A 20,875-nucleotide genomic window follows, 5' to 3' on the forward strand; every position below is an offset into this window, starting at 1 on the left:
TACTGATCAGACGATGAAATCAATTGGGTTTGGAAGAAGCTGACATGAATAAAAGCAAGAGAGTTTGGAAGCTCCATTTTTGTAGGAAACTAAGAGAAAATTTCCCACCGTGGAAAAAGGGGTTAGAAAGAAAATAGAAATTTTAGGTGTGGGCATTATAGTAATATTAACTCATTTGGGGATAATATGATAATATTAAAAATTCAATTTAAATTTTAAAGGTTCTTTGTAATCTGCCACTAAAGTTGTTAAAATGTGGAGAAGGTTCTTGTAAGATTTTGATTTTGGAAGGGTTGGGTCCTACTTTCAATAAAAGCAGAGGAGGTTCATAAAGAATTCCATTCTTATTATCATCACAAATGTAGTTTTGATTTGTGATCCTTCCTTGATGCCCGCTTGTGTTTAGCTTGTGTAGAATGTCTCTTGAGTACTACCATGGTAATAGCAAACAAAACCACCCTCAAGACAAAGCAACCCTTTAAGGAAAGTGTTTTGTTTTATTGTGAACATATATTCCTAGATGAGTTCTTTTCATTTTTACTATCCACTTTTGGGATTGTTCTTTTCATTTTACTACCCACTTTTGAGAACAATCCCAATTTCATTTCCGAGTATCCTCATATTTCAGTGCATTACAGTACTTAGTTGTCTCCCAATATGATCCAGTCCCATCCTCAAGGCAGTTGTTTCAACCTCTGCATGGTCATGGAAATGAAGTTACCCTGCATCGCCAATATTTATTCATTCATGATGGTTAAGTCCTTCAGTCCTTTTTCTTAAGTACTCGCATATGAGACTAAGCATGCAAGAATATCCTTCTTGATTCTAATGTCTTACCATCACTAGAAATTTGCTGTTTCTGACCAAGAGTACTGATGGTTGGTTCTCCAGAATCAACTCAAAACGTTCCAATCTGATTCTAAACAAAATTGTCAATGACATATTTCACCCATGTTTGGTTCTTCATCAATATCCTAGACATTCTGATACACCGCAACCGTGATTCCTTGTCAAAGACATCTACACTCTGGGCTTCAGACAAGAAAGAACTACAAGCTTCATTCATTCTGTTAATGAAAATGCTCACATTAATAAACAAAATTCCTGATAAATCATCTTCTTAACCCACGTCTTTCTCCGTGAAGCATGATTCAGTGGCTCCAATGGATATCCTCTTGAACTTATGTTAATCCCAAGGTACGGATAAAAAAACAACACATGCTCAAAAAGGTCAGCTCTTCTCTTGCAGCATGTATGGCAAATGGATGTGGCATCGCGTCCATAGTAATGACAAGTAAACCAGAGCTGCCAATAGGATCATGATGTGTCATCATCCTCATCTTCGACTCTCCTATTCTTCTTGAGCTTCATTTTTCTTTGCTGGCTTTCAACGGAAGCCTTTCCACTTGTCATGGGCAGTGGTTCATCATCAGTGTCACCATCATCACTGTCAGCATCATCTTTGAACCTATTGCTCTTCTTCTTGGGCTTCTTTTTTCTCTGCTGGCTTTCACTGGGAGCCTTTCTACTTGTCACTTGCAGTGGTTCAAGATCATTGTCATTATCCACACCTTCATCTTTCAACCTTTTGCTCTTCTTGGACTTCATTTTTCTCTGCTGGCTTTCTTCTGATGCCTTTCTTCTTTTCATGGGCAATGGTTCATTCTCCACAATTGGGGTTCCAATTGCCTCTGCCTTATTTTGTGATGGATCCTCAGCAACTCCAGCCACTTTTTAAAGAACAGAAAATTAAAGAGACACAAAACTTTAAATTGGTCAAGAATCAACAGTGGATCAGTAACTCATTTGTTAGAAAGAAAATGGACCAGGTACAATTTGAGTATTATGTCTTCATTGAAGATTAAAATATGCATCTAAAAGTGAAATTTGTACCCTAAGATCAGGTCAGAATCTAGCCTATACATAATACCTAGACTGAAATCAGTCAGGTTCTCACTTGGAAGTCCATACCTGTGTTATTCATGGAATTTTGCCCCCAAACGTAAAACCCTGATTGAGTCTAACAAATAAACCTAAGTTGAGAACCCTGGCTACTTAAAATATGAATTTTGCTGAACTCATGACAGCTACTGTCAATTGCAGTTGGGTGGTTCAAAAACCAAAAACCATGATAGGAGAAATGAGATGAAACCTAACCTTGATCATCAAAATTTGAATCAATAACCACATTTGTGAGATGCTGCTTCAAGAAAACCTGCACCCAACAGTATAAGCTTGTCATTATCCAAAAAGAAACAGCATAACTATAGACTGTCCTGTAATTAACTTACTAGTTGAACTTCTAAATTAGTGGGTGAAATGTTTGGTGAGCCAAACAATAAAAGTTGAGGAAACAAAGTAGAAAAAACTTGAATTATATCAGGCAATAATTTTATAATTCAGTGAAAAGTCATCTCATGTAGAGTAGTCTAAAAAGCATACTGCAGAAAGAGATTGGCGTGTCTTTGAGTCCCAGAAACGCAAGTAGCCATCAAGACCTGGAAAATTAATCAAAGCAGTACAGTTAAATTGAAGCATTTAAGAAACAAAACCCTAAAAGATAACACATTAAGCCTCCATAGAAACAGAAAAACAATAACAGGTGCATTCACTCCAACAAATAGTGGCCAACAGAACATTCATACAGTTGGGAATGGAAGAAACTACAAACTCATCTGTGAAACCAGTTATGCTTTCAGAAATGCTAGACAAAAATAATCTTTGTTGTCAGTAGCATTGAGGGACATGCCTACACATGCCACTTGCCTTGCCTGCTGCTAGGCCAGCACCAGAATCAAGCACTGGTTTGATGACCCAAGCGCATGTCTTAGCAAGAGCTGCAGCAAGTTCACACCTGAATGAATCATATTTATTCTCTTCATTCCTAATACATGGGGTGCACCCCATGTGCCTGGCCTGTTGTCAGGCCAGTGCTAAAGTCATGCAATGGGTTGATGGCCATGTGTGTACATGATCTCACCAAGTGCTGCAGCAGGTCCTCACCTGAATGAATTTTGAATATTTGCTACATTTCCTTTGTTGTTCACTAAGTGTTTAATGTTATGATTTGACCAAGGAACACAACTGTAAAAGATGATTTTTATCCATCAGAACTAGCCACATTGCAGACATGGGCCTGAACCAGAGAAAAGCCAGTGGGAGATCGATTACAGCCAGGATGAACACAATAAGGATGATAAAATTGAACAACTTAAGATTTTATTGCTTTTTTTCCTGTGTACATGTGAAAGACGATACTAGTAAGACAACAAAATCAAATTAAAAAGAGTTTATAGAATCAAACCTTCTTATCAAACACGGATACCCAAAAAAAGCAACAACTCACGGAATCAGGAAATGCTGGTTACCAAGACTCAATAACTAAGAAACCATCACAAAAATAGAAATTAAGTTGATAGCATCTTGTAATAGAATATTCCACCAACATGCAGCAGTTGATCTTCACACCTTGAGTCTCCATATCAGCTCACAAATTACAGTTCACATGAACAGTAACCCAGGTATTGTTCATGAAAACAGTAATGAATTTCTTAATCCTGACCTGATCCTTCTCTTCTTCAAACCAGTCTCTGGTTAGGGCTGCCTTATTTGATGTTCCATTGAACCAACAAACTTGCCATATCATCAGACCAGGCTGCCCCTCACAGCTGTTAAATCCCACAATCTTGTGGGGCAGGGTTTGGGGCTTGTTCTTGCAGGTGTATATGGACTGCCATCTAACAGGTTGAATCCAAATGCAAAGTAGAAGAAAATGCCTAAAGAAAGAAATCCTCTATACTAAATTTTAAGAAAGGGACAAGACTTCATTCTTAATAGAAAATTAAGTATTCTTGAAATTTATGAAACATAACTCCCATGCTTGTTTCATGTGAAAACATGACTTCCTAAGCCAGATGTTCCAAAAAATGTGATGCATCCAATTGGTGTCATTTCAAGACTGACTATGTCAGCAGTACTTGGTGAAATTTTGAGTTTACTTCATGTCATATGTTTCATATAAGTTTTCATAAACAAGCCTCACTAACCTCCAAGCAAGAATTAGAGGAACAAATAAAGAAGAAAAAACATACAATATACAAAACAGCTAATTTTTTTTTGGGGGGGGGGGGGGGGGGGTTTAGAAAAAACAACTAAATTTCAAATGCCAAGATGAATAAGTTAACATACTTGGGCCATTAATGGAAAACATCATAATGAAAGGGCTGTGCATATTAAGTTTTCTAAGACAAAGTCATACTCAAATGATTCAGAAATCAAACATCATTTTAATTTACTTCTTGTCATTTTTTGTGTGTTTTGGGTGGCAATGAGGCAAGGAGGATTTAGAGGCTATGCCACAAAACAACAATATGTTCCATAAGTCAGTTGTAATAAATCTTAAAAGTTAATGTACAAAATACAAATCATGGTAACATACGGTGTGCCATAAATAAATTACAAAAGCCTAATGTGGTTGACTTGATTTATATACGAATTCATTCTTCTAACTCACCACATGAGGCAATCACAGGCAGTTCTGGATGTTTGGCTATGGACCTAATGCTCCCGCAACACTTCCCCACATAACAACCCAATAATTTACCTGTCACAGGCAGGAAAAAAAAAAAAATGCTTTGACAATTTACATTTCAAATTCAACAACGTACAACGAATGTTAGTAGTAAAGGAAATCCAGAAGTATTTACTCAAATTTTTAGTTGTAATTGAAATATTCAAATATTCTCAGCAGACTTCCTTTTTTTTCTTTTTTTTTGGTGTGTGTGTGTGGAAGGGGGGGGGGGGCACTATGGATTAAGGATGAGAAACAGCTTAACTAATGTAATGCCCCCAAAATTCAAAGGATTCATCAATGATCAAACTAGACGCCCTGAATATTCTCCTTAAGCAAAAATTGGTACATTCCAGCCTTTGATTCATTTAAGGTTCAATAGGCATATTTTATTGCAATCCTGGTCCAGCTAATGTTGTAAGGACCATATACCAGGATCACAATCTTGAGGACAACCTCACCCCCTCAAAATAATGTACCAGGGTAGCATTGGGGGACTCAATGGAACATCTCAAAGGGGTACAAAGAGTCATTTGGGGCTGAAACTTGCTGTCCAGTCTACTCTAGGCCTTCTGAACACACTGGTGCCCTCAGAGTTCCAATTCAGACCCAAGTAAGAAACTGCTGCGCTCTAGTACAAACCCTATGATCTGCCTTTTTTTATTCATACAAAGCCATTAACTCTATACATTAATGTTCAAACAAGCCAGTTTATACATTACACGTTTTTGAAGTTCAAATTACAATCGGAGGAACGACTCAAGACCCTATGATCGTACATTCCACATGGTGCCAAACTGAAAATATGCGTTACACAGCTCAAGCTAGATTATAGAAAAATCCAGCCGCAACTCCTCTGGCCATTGAAATTGCAGGACCAACTGGCAGCAAGAACCAGGCAAAACTGTCTAAACTTAATTTGAGACATAGTGAGTTACCTCAAAATCTGCCACTTTTCATACACCGATTTGTTCAAGATTACAATAAAACTGACATCTCGGTTCCAGATCTCAGTCAAACTAACATTGCGGTTTGAGGTCTCAACTCAACTGAGATCTTGACCAAGTTGTTGTAGTTACAATATAACTGACATCTCGGTTCGAGATCTATGTCAAACTAACATCTTATATCACAGAAAAGCGATTCAAAAAACCAGGGACAAAATAAAAAACAACAACTAGGGAGATCTTGCTGAGGCTGCACAAGTTCTCATTCTATGGTAGGCACAGGAGGGAAAGCCAGCATGTTTTCAGCAATATTTAGGGTTCTAAAATGCCCTTCATGATTTAGGGTGAGGAGGGCATTCAGAATTTTTTTAGTTGGAGTTGCCTGGGTTGAAGAGCCTTTGGTAGACGTCGGTGTACACTCTAACCCATGAGTGGTTGAGTTGTACACTTGTACTATGATTAATTAATTGGTACAATTACAGATTTTTAGAACTTATTTTCCTACTTTTTAAAGGCAGTTAGCCATCTTATTTATACACCCTAGAGGGAAGAATAAAGACTAGAAGAGCCCGGGTCATGAAATTTCATTTGTTTAAAGCTGCTGCTTGTGTACCTCCTTTAGAGACTGAACAAGTTGGGGTGGGACCCCATTGTTAGGTGAGGAACCTCCTTCAAGAAAGACTGCTGGGCAGTGCTCTAGCAGTGCCTGGGAGGTTCTACCTAGTCAGGAAATATTTCCAAGGTCAGTGAATTTCTTCTTCCCCCTTCTCTTTTACTTATTGCTTAAGTTTGAAGGCAAACCTCCATTAAACCTGCAAACCTATCTTCCCTACTTGCCATTTTTTTTCCTCCCTTCTCCCTTCTAACCCAATCAAAGAGGCTGAAACCCCTTGGAAGCCATTCACCTTTTTAACTACTAATCTCAGTTGAGTTTGTATGGCATTTCAGTCCCCAGAACCTCCATTAAACCACCTCAAACATAAAAACTGAAATGAGATTTTTGGTGGCTTTACTTTTCAGTTTGGCTTCTCCTTTTGAGAAATTCAGTTACATTAGGATCCCTCTATTTGGTCCAGCTTACAGCCCTAGAAAACCCCTCTAGGACCTTTTGACCCTAGAGTCCTAGTTTCCCTCTACCACCACCTAAATTTTAGTAGTACTTCATTGAAGCTCAAACTTTAAACAAACCCTCATCAGTACTACAGTCCCTATCCCCAATGCCACGTCCACAGCCCTCAACAAGCTTAGACAGCCCTAACCTTAAGCATTCAATTTTTTCCTTGTTTGGCATTGGTTCACTTCAGATCCTTGTAGTTTGTCCTTGTTTGAATCCCTCATTCAAAGACTACATAATATAAGGCGTTCCAAGAGATGTTGCAAACGTTTTCGAGGGAAGTGATGCAGCTGCTCCAGAAGAGCATGGATAATAATAAAGCAACAGCAACTGCAAACAAACTAGTAGTGCTGCCAATGAAGTATTTGCCCCTTCTAACACTCAGCATGCCCTTGAGCTGAAAGAGAATTATGAAGATGTCCAAGTTGAAGAAGTCAAAGCAGTAGGACCAGCTGAAGATGTGATTAGAGAAAACCCCAAGATCATTGCTGCTGATTTTGAAGAGGAACACATAAAACTCAACCTACCCCTAAGGTTCTTTGCAGCATGATTTGAGATCTCGGTCTTCACAGGGATCTCAGTCCCTCAAAAAACCAAAAGATCTAATGAGATCTTGGCTGGGACATGGTAAAAGTCCCTAGTCAACTTGACCCAACTCGAGAGTTCATTTTAGTGGGTATTAGGGCTCAGTTTGGGCTGGAATTTGGTATCTAGTCTATTTTAGACCTTCCAAACGCAGTAGTGGCTTCAGATTTGTGAGAAAACAAGTGCATATGTTAGTTCCAACTCAGCCCTAACTTTGAAACCGATACACTGAAGAAGTGAACATGTAGACTCATAAAACATGATTTACACAACTATTAATTCACATCAATGAAAACATATAGGTTTAAAGTCAAATGATACATAAACATGTTCAAATGTTTACAATTTCAAATTACAACATTGTTGCACTTATAAGTTACACCCATAGTTTTAAATTTCACAAAATCTCGGCAAAATTTCACTGAGATTTCACCATCTCGATGTTGCGCGAAACAAAATTGCTACCAAAATAAAAAAAAATGAGATTCAATCTCGCATATAAAAGCCATATTTCGGTTAAGATTTCGTTACTATGGCCAAAATGTCAACCTTCATTTCCAGTTCTTCTCTCTCCTTTCTATGTGAATCTAGCCCTGTTTGAGTCGATCTTCAACATCTACCTCTTGTTCTTGTGTGGTTCTTGCCGGCAAACGCATGCATTGCATAGATCTCGCATCATTTCACTCAAATCTTGGAACTTTCCATCTCAAAGGTAATCATTCTTCTCCAAACTAGATTTTTACAAAATGCATGACTGAATGTTGTTGGATGGGTATGGACTTAATATATGTTGAACACTGTGAGCTGATCTACTTCTAAATTGAATATTAGTTGTTGTCTATTTTCTTGCATTTTAATGAGGATCTTAGTGTTCTCTTGCATCATATGCATATTCACATTGGTTACAATTCATGTTCCAGACTTCTAGTTTCACCTGCATAAGCTAGGCATGTGCCGATCAAGAACACCACTTTGGGTTAGGTTTTTTGGAAAAAAATAACACTCCTAGTGTGTTTATTGGCATCAAATTACATTGGACACCAAAAACCAAGGCAAAAAAACCCCTAAAACCCATCGAAATCAGGAAAAAAAATTTGGATTAAATTTTGGAATTCGATCATCTCAGTAGGTACCGAGATGATCAAGATGAGCGAAATTTTGAAACTAGGTTACACCACAAGAGTACAAGAGCAAAATAAATAACTAAACACTACCTCCAACTTTTGCTCCACCATGTAGAACATGGTTGTCACAGCATCCACCTAGGCGTCCCATTTTTGGGAAAGGCAATCTGGTGTCACCTTGCTTGGTGTCGCCTTGGTTTTCACTACCCTCTATCGCCTTGACAACCATGGTGTAAAACTTTTTTTTTTTTTTTTTTGGGGGGGGGGGGGGGGGAATGAGGATTAGGAAGAACAAACACATTGCTTTAAGATTAACTTCAAAATCAGTAGATCTTTGTTGTAGATGAGCTAAAATCTTGTTGATGTAGCCTAGATCAAAGATCTGACCAACATTCTAGTGAAAAATCCAACCAAAAACCAAAAACCAGCAAATAGGGGAAGGAGTGTCGAGACAGGTCGAGATCAAGATATCTCGACTGGTCTCAATCAAGATGGGGTATTTGAACCAAGATCTTGCAAGATCCAAGATCTCAGCTGAGATATTGTACTTTTTTGTATCAATTCAACTCGTATGGGATATCGTCTCAATGTCTCAGAAAACAAGACCTTGTCCAAGATCTCACGAGACCTTGAACCAATTTGTGGTGATGATAGCCCCCACGGTTGAAGACTGGCCCAGCCTTTGGTTCATTTTGTTTAAATGTGTTCAATTTATTGCACTTTCAATTTAAGTTGTAAGGACGGGAGGGTGATTTTAGCATGTTCTAATAATATTTATAGTTTTAAAAGGGCCTCCATAATTTAGGTTGAGGAGTCCCATTAGAACTGTTAGTATTGGAATCATTCTAGGAGTTAAATTGGGCTGATAAGCATTTGATAGGAGTCCATACACACTCCTACACATGAGTGGTTGAGTTGTACGCTCATATTATGACTAGTTAGTTTACTTCTAGATTTCTTTTAGGACTTCTTTTCCTACCTCATGTTTAAACATCACAAGGCTGTTAGGCATCTTATCTAGCAGGAGGAATAAAGATTAAAAGGGTTTTTGGGTCTTTAAAATTAGATTTGTTTGAAGATGTTGCTTGTGTATCTCTTGGAGAGATCAAACTATTTAGGACCAGACTCCATTAGGGGGGGGCCCCCAAACTCCACAAACCGGGGGGGGGCTGCGGTTTTTAAAAAAAAACAGGTGGACCTGCGGAACACCCCAAGATCAGCGAACCTTCCCCCCCCCCCCTTTTTTTCTCTTCTACTCTTGTATGTTCAAGTTCTAAAGGCAAACCATCATATAACCTGCAACCAATCTTCCCCACTTGCTGCTTTTTATTTAAACCTTATTTTTACAATTAAAGAGGCTGAAACCCTTTTGGAAGCTATTTTCTCTTGTTGACCCTCGATTTCAGTTAAGGTTGTTTAGCATTCCAATTCCCAAAACCTCCATATACCACCTGAAACACAAAAACCTGCACAAGAGATTTTTTTATGGCTCCAATTCCAGTTTGAATTCACCTTTTGAGAGTGTCACCTACCTTAGGACCCCTCAGTTTAATCCAATTACAGCCCTAGAAATCCACTTAAGAACCCTTGACTAGAGTCCTAGTGAGGTAAATCCAATTTCCTAGGATTAGATTTGCCCAGAATCCAGCAAGTTATTCCAATAACCTTTAGGGATCCAAAGAGGGAGGGGACAAAGAACACAAGGGCGAAGAAAGGATAGGGGGAGGGGAAGGAAAATTAGGAAAACTGGGAGGGAAACCACAAGAGTTAAAGATCTTGGGCAACTTCTCTTTTCTTTCATGCTTTTCTTCTCTTCTTTTCTCTCTCTCTCTCTCTTTCTTTCTTTCTTCTTTCTGTTTTTTCTTTTCTAGAATTCTGCCACAAGAACCAGGAATAAAATTATTACAAAAAAGAAAAGGAGTATCGCTAAAAAATAGAAAAGGGGGGTGGGGGTTGGCTGCTGTCAGAAGGGAAGGAGACAAGAATTGCAGAAAATTCTGTGACCTTCAAGAAGGCTTACAATGGGTTTTGGGGTTCCTATGCTGCTGCAGGTTCAAGAAAAAGGGGAAAGAAGTGGGACAGAGGAAAGAGAGGGGATGGGGATGCTTGTGCAAGGAGAGGAGGCGGGGGAGGGGGAGGGGTTGAATCGCAGGGTGGGGGAGGGCTGTACTTGTTGAAGTCTGTCAAGCTACTGCTGTTGCTGGACTGCTGCAAGAACTTGAAGAAGGTGCTGAATATTGAAGAACTACTCTCAATATTTACTCAAACGTGGCCCTCTCAACAAGGAACTACGATCTTCAACTCAGATTTAATTTTCATTCAATAATCAGGCTTGAAGAATTACGAAGGATACTAGGCCATTCACAGCCTTCAAAAGACTCTAGGACCAAGTGGGATTCCTTAACAGACAAATCCCACCACATAATCTAGACTCTTGATTTGGAATCTAAACAACCAAAGAATGCTGAAAATAAAAGACTAAATAACTCAAGACTCCATCTAAGGAGTCCCACTTGGAAAAGAATTCCCTAGGACACTTAACCAGTACCTACTAAAAGACAACTTTTAATTAAAAGTAAACTCTTAAAAGATAATGCTGCCGAAACAACAAAGAATCAAGACCAAACAGAAGAATGGATTCAAAATTGAGAACTCTCTCTCAAGAGTTTCTTCAGAAACAACAATATTCAGCTTCCCTCAAAAAGACGCACAAACCATGATATTAAAGTGCCAAGAAACCCCAAAACGAAAAAACACAAAATTACAAAAATGTCATTGAAAAAACTACGTCCATCACCGCAAAGCACTGAGTCCTTCTCACAAGCTCGTTTCGGATCCACATTATGGATTTCATCCCATTCCGAGTCCAGAACCATGAGCAACCCCATATGCATCAGATAAGATCCCTCCTAAAAGATAGGAACCCTTATTGTACAAGAGCCTTATCTTACCCACAACCTAACCAGTTCAAGCACAACTCAAAATTAAGAATAAAAACCAATTCAAAACTCTAAAATAACTCTGGAAATAATTCCAGTACTGAAAAGAGGGCTAAAATGCCCTAAATACCCCTACTAGGGGGTTCGGCCAGCTCAAGGGGGCTTCTTGGAGCCATATGGTTGGCCCCACTTGGTTGGCCCCATTTAGGGTTTGGCCAAGGAGGTTCTCCGTGTTCACATCACCTAACTTCACCCAACCACCCACCTGAATTTTAGGAGTTACTCCATTCAAGCCTAAAACTTGAAACAGTCCCACATTAGTAACTACAGTTCCTAGCTCTAAAGCCATTTTCCCATCACAACCCTAAAAAGTCCTAAACAACCCTAGACAGCTCATACTTTCAAGTTCAAAATTTCTCTTGTTTGGCACTGGTCAATATAGACCCTGGCAGTTTGGCCCTTGCTTGAGTCCCTCATTCAAGGTACATCATCATGGTCATGAATAATTATTCATTGTTCTACCAAAAACAATAAAAATAATAGTGGCTCAGTTTGTTTTACTGCATAGATTAATTGTGAGTATGCAATTTTCTAGATTCCATCTCTCATCTCTGTCCCCTTTATAGCAAACCACTCCAGCTGCTCAAACCATCTAACAACTACATCCAGTAGTTAGAATATAAAAACTTCTGGCTTTTCGGAGACCTTGATATTCTCTCACAACAGGTGGCAATATAAAAACATAAAATCCCAGACTATTGGATCCTTTATGCATCCAGACCAGATAGTCTTGTACCTTTAACTGAGGTAAATAAAATCTCTCGGTCGGATCTGAAGAATTTTCTTTCCTTATTTTTAGCTCCAAATTTCACCTAATTATGAAACCTATAAACAAACATCTTCAACTTCCATCCTAAAATCCTAATAGAAACCCTAGCTATTAATTCAAGAGCACTTCTCTAACTTAGAAGATCAAACACAGATCAAGTATACAATGTAAAACTACGTTATAGTCAAATGTAAGGGCCTCAAGCTATATCATGAACAGCATAGTCTTTCTAGCAGAAATTGTCACGAATATTGGTGTCATCTTGCAGCAAATGGAAATGTGGTCTGTGTGGCTCAGTTTCATATCTTAAACCAACGTACCTGTGCGCATGTCAATAGATGCAAGGTCACCAGAACCTGTTCCAAAATAGACAGTATAGCCATCTGGATCTTCAGTGAGTGCTTTAATTGGGGATTCTCGGAAATCAAATGTAATAACAGGTCTTCTCTGTGAGGAAATATCATAAAGGCGAACCTGTTTCATATGTACATTATAAAGTGGCATCAGCTAAGGCTACAATAAAACTTGGTGCCTAGCCAACATCAGTTGATGACAGCTCAATACTGCCGCTACAATTAACCAAGAACTAAACCTGTCTGCAGTCACCAACCACATAAGGTTTTACCAATCACAAATGTTGTTGCACATTGATATACATTGTTCTGACCCTAACTTAATCAGTTCAAGCTTTTGGGGGATAAATGGCTGTGACAATTTGTTCACACAAAAGATTGTCAAGAGGATTACCTGGTGACTGTTGGTCCCAGCAACAATCTTACGATGATCATCCTTACAAAGGAACGATGCAGCTGTAATCCAGGTTGGAGTGAATATACCAAGGCTGTTTTTAGGAGGCTGCAGAGTGGCCAATATAGTCAAATAAGTAATAAAATCCCATTACATTAAGATACCTGCAATTTTTTTTTTTTTAATTGGGGGGGGGGGGTGTTACTGAAGCTAATGTACAAGAAAGAACTCACAGGTTTTGCAGTCCAGATCTTAGTAGACGACTCAAGATCCCACATATTAACTTCAACACACTTCCTGAAAAGCAAAGGAAGAAAATAACTTGGAGGCCTCTTCTAGATCAAATTCCGAAAATGTACATGAATTACCCCCTCAAGCTTACACTGAGGTGGCACAACACAATACTTGTATTTGAGTCTAATTAAGAACTCACCCACCAAATAAGGCATAGTTTTCATTTCCATCTAACGCGGAGCATAAAACATCACCAGCACCACATGCATCCCATTCTTTTGTAGAAATAGAACATGTAGAATCTGTCAGTGAATCAGAGTTTGCAACAACTCTCAGGTTTGCTTTTCCTTTCTTTGTACATGTAAGCACCGTACACAACCTGAAAAAAAAATAATAAACAAGTGGCAACAAAAGAATAACCACCAAAGGGGAAACAAGAAAAGATCTGTACACAGCATTATCAAGTTCCCTAACAGTCCATGAATTATGAAACAGTTAGCAATTTTAGAAGCCAAACAAGAATTATTTCTCCCTAGTACACAAGTGGAGCAAAATCATAAACCACAAAGGTCACCCATACATTAAACAAGGTAACGGCATACATATACGTTCACATTTAGATACTTCAGCTAGAGAGACCACTACAATAAAAATAAAGGCAGTCTAAAGTTTGTTAGAAGTACTCAAACAATAACCGAAGTTTGAAGAAAGAAGGTCCAATCAATGCCCTAGCTGCTTATCAATAAAAAAATAATGTGTTCAGTTAGGGAAAAATATTCATCCCATCCCCACTTTTTTGTTTAGGAATGGATGGGGAATGAGTGACACAGAGAGAGAGAGAGAGAGAGAGAGAGAGAGAGAGCTAGCGTCAGAGAGATGCGACTGTCTATGGCTGTACCACAAAAGACTGGATAGGACCAAAATCCAAAACTGAGATCCTTAAAAACCAATTGCCCCCCAAAAGGGGGTCAAAGAGGGTGCTCAATTGGGCTTACAAATATTTCAATTTAGGTGATGGATGGGTTCTAATAGCCTTAGCATAGTTGTCACGACAACTAGATGACCCAAGATGTGGGCAGCAACCTAAGCAAAAAACCACAGTCAGCATATGACTGACTATATGTAATCTAGTAATATAACTTTATATATTTTAAGCAATTGATTGAAAAAGCATATAACTAAAAGACAAACCAATGCAAACTCATGAACTGCAACAAGTCTGTTGTCACCTTGGACCCAAGAAGACCTCAATGCTTACAGGCCCTACACAATGCCTAAGTGATTCCATGACAACTAAGTGGCTAAGAAATGAAGTTCCTTCCACCAAGGGTCTCCTCAAAAAGCATGACAAGGTGGCAGGATTGTTCCTCCTATTGTGAGTTGACTCAGATAACATCCTCGGTCCTTATCCAAACCCAATAGGATCTAGTGATTTTAAAGCAGGGTTGACGATGTAGTGGTGTGGTTGTGGGGTTCAAACCCTGTTCATAATTCCCTATGGGTTAGCCAACGTATGCGATAGCCAAACATTAACGAATAATGGCAGCTTTGTAAAGAAATTGAAGCTTCTAAGGAGTGGCAATTTTATAATTTTAGAGGTAAATCATATATTTAAGAAGACAGCAGAAATGTATCAGATATGATCATATTCCTACCAAAATTGTAAGTATTTCAGTTTTGACCACAACCAGATTGTTGACATCATAAAATATGGTCGCACAAAACTTATAAACTACATTATCAGGTATCTAGTATCGAGCCCAGCCAAGAGATTGTTGTATATTCCTAAAAGTATAAACTAACTTTTAGGAACCACCAGGCTTTATAATTCAGTCACATTCACGAATATCAAAATAGAAACTATCATTGCCAAGAACTAAACAGATTCCTAACTCTACAAATAGAAAGAATTTAATAGCAACTTGGACTCAATAAAAATAGAAACAAACAAATTCCTATCTCCCCCACCATAATCAAAATTGTCGCATCTAAAATTCTTCACATGATCTGATCTTGGGCCCCACAAGATTGTCTAGTATCACTTGTATAAAGGCAAAGTAGTGGCTGGGACACTGTTCACGTGAACAGTATTGTATCCTCTTCACGGCCATTCTAGAAGACCATCTTGCCAGATTTGACCTGATCCAGTTGATTGATTTGAAGCTGCTTCAGTTCTGCCCAGGATCTCCATCAGTTGTGAAGGAAGCAGCATAAATCCCGACGGTGGCAAAACTACCTCTTGGTGGCCAGACACCTCAAGTCATGTTAGACAATTCAATTTATTGCTAAGCTTTAAACCTGTGGATCTTAGGTTTCAAAGCATTATACAGTTACATTAATGCTGAACAGTGTAATACAATACAGGCATAAATCCAGTTTGTTTACACACATTTAACTAGATACTTCAGAAAACACAGACAATGTAACACACATCAAGTAACGTATTGAACAGAATCAACCAGCAAAACATGACCCTCAGGTAGCATGCCAATACCAGAAATAAAAGAAAAAAAATGTTTACATCTCCAATTGGTTACTTTTAAAAATGAATTATCTGTGTCAATAAAAACAGAGAAATAAAAATATTGATAGATCATTCCATTTTGCAGATTTGAATCATAGACGCCCAATGAGTGAATGGGAAAGTAGCTGAGATGGGAACTCAGAGTTGCAAGAGATACAGAAACAACCCACGGTAACTTAGAGTTGCAAGAGAAGGAAATAACCCATAACAACTGTTGCACACGCATTCTAGAGCATACTCAAATCTATTTCTTGTCATTATAAAATGATTTAATTAGTTACACTATCACAAATATAAAAGAGAAGAAACAAGCAAAGAATCCTTAATAGAATCTCAACCCAATCTAACTCGAACTCTGTCTCCTATGTCCCAAGACTCCCAACTAATATTATTCAAAGCAAACAATAGCAAACGATGACCAGATAAAGAGCAACAAAATAAATCACTACCATTCATCCAAAAAAAAACAAAAAAAAAATGAACAAAATAAATCACTACCAGCCTTTATGAGACCAATAATCCAAGCTGGCTCAGTTCCATCTAGGTTTAATCTCCAAAGCTAGTCATGGTCCTACCACTCTAGAGAAACCACATTATTGACACAATGGTAAAACAACAAGCCTTATCCCCAACTAAATGGGTTGGCTACATGGATCCTTGCCTTCCTATCAACTCTATTTGAGGCTATACTAGTTACAAGGACTAAGCCATGTATATCCTTTATCACCACTTCTCCTAAGATTATCATAGATCTGCCCCAGCTCTTCTAGTTCCTTCAATTTGGATCATGGTTCGACGTATAGTGAGGTCTCGCCAAGATCTTGTCTTTTGGAGACCTCAAGGCAAGGTCTCATGCAAAAAAATACAAGATCTCATATCTCACAAGATCTTGATCCATCCCAGTTTTTGAAAGTACCACATCTCGGTTGAGATCTCAACCTGTCTCAACACTTCTGCATTTGCTATTTAGCACATCTACAACAAAGATCTACTAATTTTAGCCAATCTTTAAGCAAAGTGGGTTACCCTCAAGGGAATTTACATCCTACATTATCTACTAAGATTAGCCAACATAAAACGGGGGGTGGGGTATTTGTGACAAATAAAGGGAGTTGATTTCTTACAGCACACAATGCTAATTTATCCACCACATTGTTGCCTTCCCTCAACATGTGCTGAAAATTTAAGGATTCAAAGCATGCACTCAAATCCAAAGCATCGTATCTTCCATGGAATTAATTTTGTTGTGCTTTCTCATAATCAAAGGCCACCACTATGTTTAGAAAGCCTAAAATACGCTAAATACCAAATTCTGGTCCAAACTCTGCCCGAACACCCACCAAGATGGGCCCTCAAGTTGGGTTGAGTAGACTAGGAATTTTTACCAGATCTAGTGGAGATCTCATGGGATCTAGGTTTTTTTGAGGGACCAAGATCCCTTTCGAGATCGAGATCTTAAACCATGATCAAGATTAAATCACTACTCTGTAAAAGTGCATTTGAAGGCCTCCACTAAACACGGCCAACGCCATCTCAATCAGATTTCTCATTGCTTATCATTTATTTCCCAAACCAACTCTAATATGATCATTCATTTCCTTACTTTCCTAATTTTATCATTCATCTATCTTAGCATCCTCATTTCTGCTACACCGAGTTATCTATATGATGTCTTCTTAATAGCCCAACACTCTTCTTAACAATCCAACACCCTACATCATCTACTATAATTGGTCGTAAAGAAAAGGAGAGAGAGAGAGAGAGAGAGAGAGAGAGAGCATAGAATTTTATTTTCAGCTTTAAAAGAATACATTGATCACACAAGACCTAGACGCACCTCTCCCACTTCATCAAAATTCACAGTGGTAGAGTAGTCAAAAGCTACAAAGAGAGAAAGGAGGCAATTACACCAAGAACTAAATGGATTTTCCCTAGAAAGAAAAAGGGGTAATACTCCTATTCAAGTATCAAAAAACATAATGCCAGTAAAAACGAGAGTAGACTGACAGACCATTTTTTTGGGCTTAAGATCAGCAAGAATATTTAGAATAGGAGAATAATATGGAAAATTAATATCCACGCATGCTTGGGCAAAACGAAAAAACTATATATATTTGAGCCATTTCTACCAAAATAATTCATTCCTCCACCTTTGGCATTGCCATCAATAGATGAGAAAATAACCCCCAAAAAATAAAAACCCACTAATTCAGATAAGATAGATAGACAAGTTTTGAAATCATTATGGTAAATGCTCAAATCTAAAATACAAGTATATACCTAGACGACTGGTTGGACCTCTCTCTTCGGAATAAATGCAGCCCAGAGATAGGATCATCTTCTGGAGCATGAGCAGCATCACCAGATTTAGTTATGGTGAAACGAAGATCCCCATTTAAAGGATTAAGCAACTCAATCTGTTAACACCCAGAGCAGAGTATCACCACAAAGCACACTCTAAGTAAGCCAAAAGCTGTACAATGAAATAACTGATCTAACGAGGAGCTCACCAAGCCATTTTTCCTTGCAACAGCCAACAACTGCAGAAATTTCCCAAGCATTAACAATTCAATAGCTGTTCAAAAAATCATTATTCAATGAAGAAACTACATGACTGTAAGCCAGGAAGACAGAGGGCCAAATTAAAGAATTGTTCTAGCAATCAACATAGTTGGTTCTTTTTAAAAAAGAAAACAAAGATTATAATGGTTCTTGGATTGGAAGGTCAGAGCAAAGAACCTTCTTGACACAGTAGCTGATGAACAAACAGAATATTGTAATTCAGATAATTTCTTCTTAAACAATTCAGTTTATGGGGTTCTTGGATTCCAAGGCTGGAACCAAGAACCTTCATGACAAAATGGTTGAGCTAACGGAAAGCTCATCAAACGGCAAAGCTATCTGTACAAGTTAATGTGGAATGGACCAAGAAAGTAAGCATCAACATACAGGGTCATCTTTACGGTCATCCATAGAAGCAGCGAGGATGCAAAGAGAAGAATCAGGTTCACCCCATCTAGCAACCACGTTTGGAGTCCCGGGCTTTCCACGAGCTTCAACAACTGCGACCATAGAATCCACGATTAATAGCTGATAATGGAGAGAAGTGAACAAAAGACAGACGAAGAGAATGTTGGTTATACATGGTACATCCTCACCTTTAACAAGACCGAGGACATCGAATGTTAAGGCCCTAATTGGGGGACAACCTGGGCACTCCACTGCACTGGTCCGCGGCATCTTGCCACTGCCACAGGAGGGAAAACACATTAAGCCTCACAGTTCAACAGTACGCATTTTAAATAGCAAAACATAACAAAAAGTATGGCCAAAATAAGGGCAAGCAGTAGTAAAAGGGAAACAAACAGTAAGTGCTTTAAAAACGCGAACATAAAAATGTCAACAAATTATTATAAACTAAGAAAATATACTGAAATACCCGCATCTAATGTTCAAAATTTGTAAAAACAAGGCATAAATTTACAAATATGAAACATCAGATAAAATATTCAGCCATTCTATAGCATTTTTTTTTGGGGGGGTGTTTCTTTGAACATTCATACATTTAAAAGGCATAAACAGTTAAAATATCCAGCTATTCCAAAGGAAATAAATGGAATAAATTGACACATTGACGAAGCTAGCGTTTATTTAAAAAAAAAAAAAAAAGCCATACCGTGTGTTGAAATGTTATGCATATGAACTCAATGAGAAGGAAAAAAAAAAAGGTTTGGTTTTTTAAAATTGTAGACAAGAGATGGGAGAGAGGGGACAGAGAGCGAAAATGTAGAAAAATAAGAGAATCCAATAAAAGAGGAAAATTTGATCACAACTGAGAAACTACATGCTGAGAAGGGTTTCAGTTGGGGTGAATGAACGGCAAGACATGAGACCAACTCAACAAGAGATTAAGAAGAATCAGTGAACTGCCTATACTAATCCATGCTCCAATATACCATATCCGGCAGCTCCAACCTTCAAATGCAGTGAAGGGAGGAACTACATGTGATGTAGGTCATAAACACTAAAAAGCCGGAATTCTGGTTGATCCCACACATTTATGTAAATAATATCACTAAAAAGAGAAAGTAACAGCCAACACATGACCTGCAGTGGAGCATCAAGGGAAGAGATAAACTTACAAATAATCCACAGAACAAAGGTTTAAAGCAAAAACGAGAGGGAAAAAAAAACCGAGTCACAGGAATCCACAACCATGAGATAAGGAAGTGGAAAATACCTCCACTCGCAGTTGAACAACAGAGAGATCGGTTGGAGAGAACTTTAGCCAAAACCTCTTACCTCTTACGCTTGCTTAGGGCTTGAGAGAGACGACAGAGACGAGAGAGACGACAGAGAACAGAGAGAGTTGAGAGCACAGACGAGAGCAGAGACGAGAGTTAGGGCTTTTGAAAATATTAAGGTAAAATGACATCGATAACCTCGTCGCCGTCATCTTCCATCTTTTGTGCCGCTTTTTTTACGAAAATCGCTTGTCTTAAAAAAAACTCCAATTTGGAATTTTGATGGCACATTTATTTTGTGCCATTTGCCCACTTAGTCATAAGTCAGCAAAAATACTTTGCCAATGCAAGGTTGGTTGAGTGGTAAAGATCCATGCTTCTCAGTGGAGAGGTCGTGGGTTTGACCCTTACGAACAATATTAAATTTTCAATATTAAAAAAGCACAAGTAAAAAAAAAAAATGTATGACAAACTTGTTCAACTTATGTGTGCTAGTTCAGAAAAACTGTGTTGAACCAGGCATTTGGCACAGAAATTCCTTGTGTTAGAGAAGCTCCAAAAGCAATTCTCTGACACAGAAGTAATTCTCTTTGGAAACGCGGGGCACAATGAGGCTCGTGATGATGCTTAGGGTTATCGATGTAATTTTTGCGATAACCCTAAACTTTGCTCAACTCTCTGCTCTCTCTCGTTGCTCAACTCTCTCGAACTCTTGCTCTCTGTCAACTTTCTCTGCTCTGTATTGGAGGTTGACGAAGAGCATCAAGTCGGGTTTGGTTTCGCGAGAAGAGGAGCCCTTGCATCTTGACTGTCCTCCTCTTTTGTCTCTCAACAGTATCGCCCTGGTATGTTAATTGTATAATCAATATAAAATCAATGGATGAAGATGTAAGATCTAGAAGGAACAAGAAGAGATTACATGGTTCGGCCATAGGCCTACGTCCACGGGAGAAAGGAGGCTACTATTTTCATTCAATTTTAGGGTTTTACAATGAACCACAATTTATAGGTTTATTTC

At 38.5% G+C, this 20,875-nt stretch overlaps 1 protein-coding gene across 1 annotated transcript; it reads right to left on the reverse strand.

The window, feature by feature from the left end:
- Window positions 1-373: 373 nt before the first annotated feature.
- On the reverse strand, window positions 374-19,985 carry LOC149015863 (Transducin/WD40 repeat-like superfamily protein). Its single transcript, XM_089156115.1, has 13 exons — window positions 19,854-19,985; window positions 18,772-18,860; window positions 18,563-18,675; window positions 18,124-18,153; window positions 17,894-18,030; window positions 13,289-13,468; window positions 13,089-13,152; window positions 12,856-12,963; window positions 12,429-12,582; window positions 4,514-4,603; window positions 2,443-2,498; window positions 2,158-2,215; window positions 374-1,730 (listed from the first exon to the last, which is right to left on the reverse strand). The coding sequence occupies exons 2-13, from the start codon at window positions 18,851-18,853 to the stop codon at window positions 1,318-1,320; spliced, it is 1,485 nt and encodes a 494-aa protein (XP_089012241.1). The 5' UTR covers window positions 18,854-18,860; window positions 19,854-19,985; the 3' UTR covers window positions 374-1,317.
- Between the last annotated feature and the right edge of the window lie 890 nt (window positions 19,986-20,875).

This window comes from Hakea prostrata, chromosome 5, assembly GCF_041222555.1.
Source record: "Hakea prostrata isolate BN-2017 chromosome 5, UWA_Hpros_2, whole genome shotgun sequence".
Taxonomy (NCBI): Eukaryota; Viridiplantae; Streptophyta; class Magnoliopsida; order Proteales; family Proteaceae; genus Hakea; species Hakea prostrata.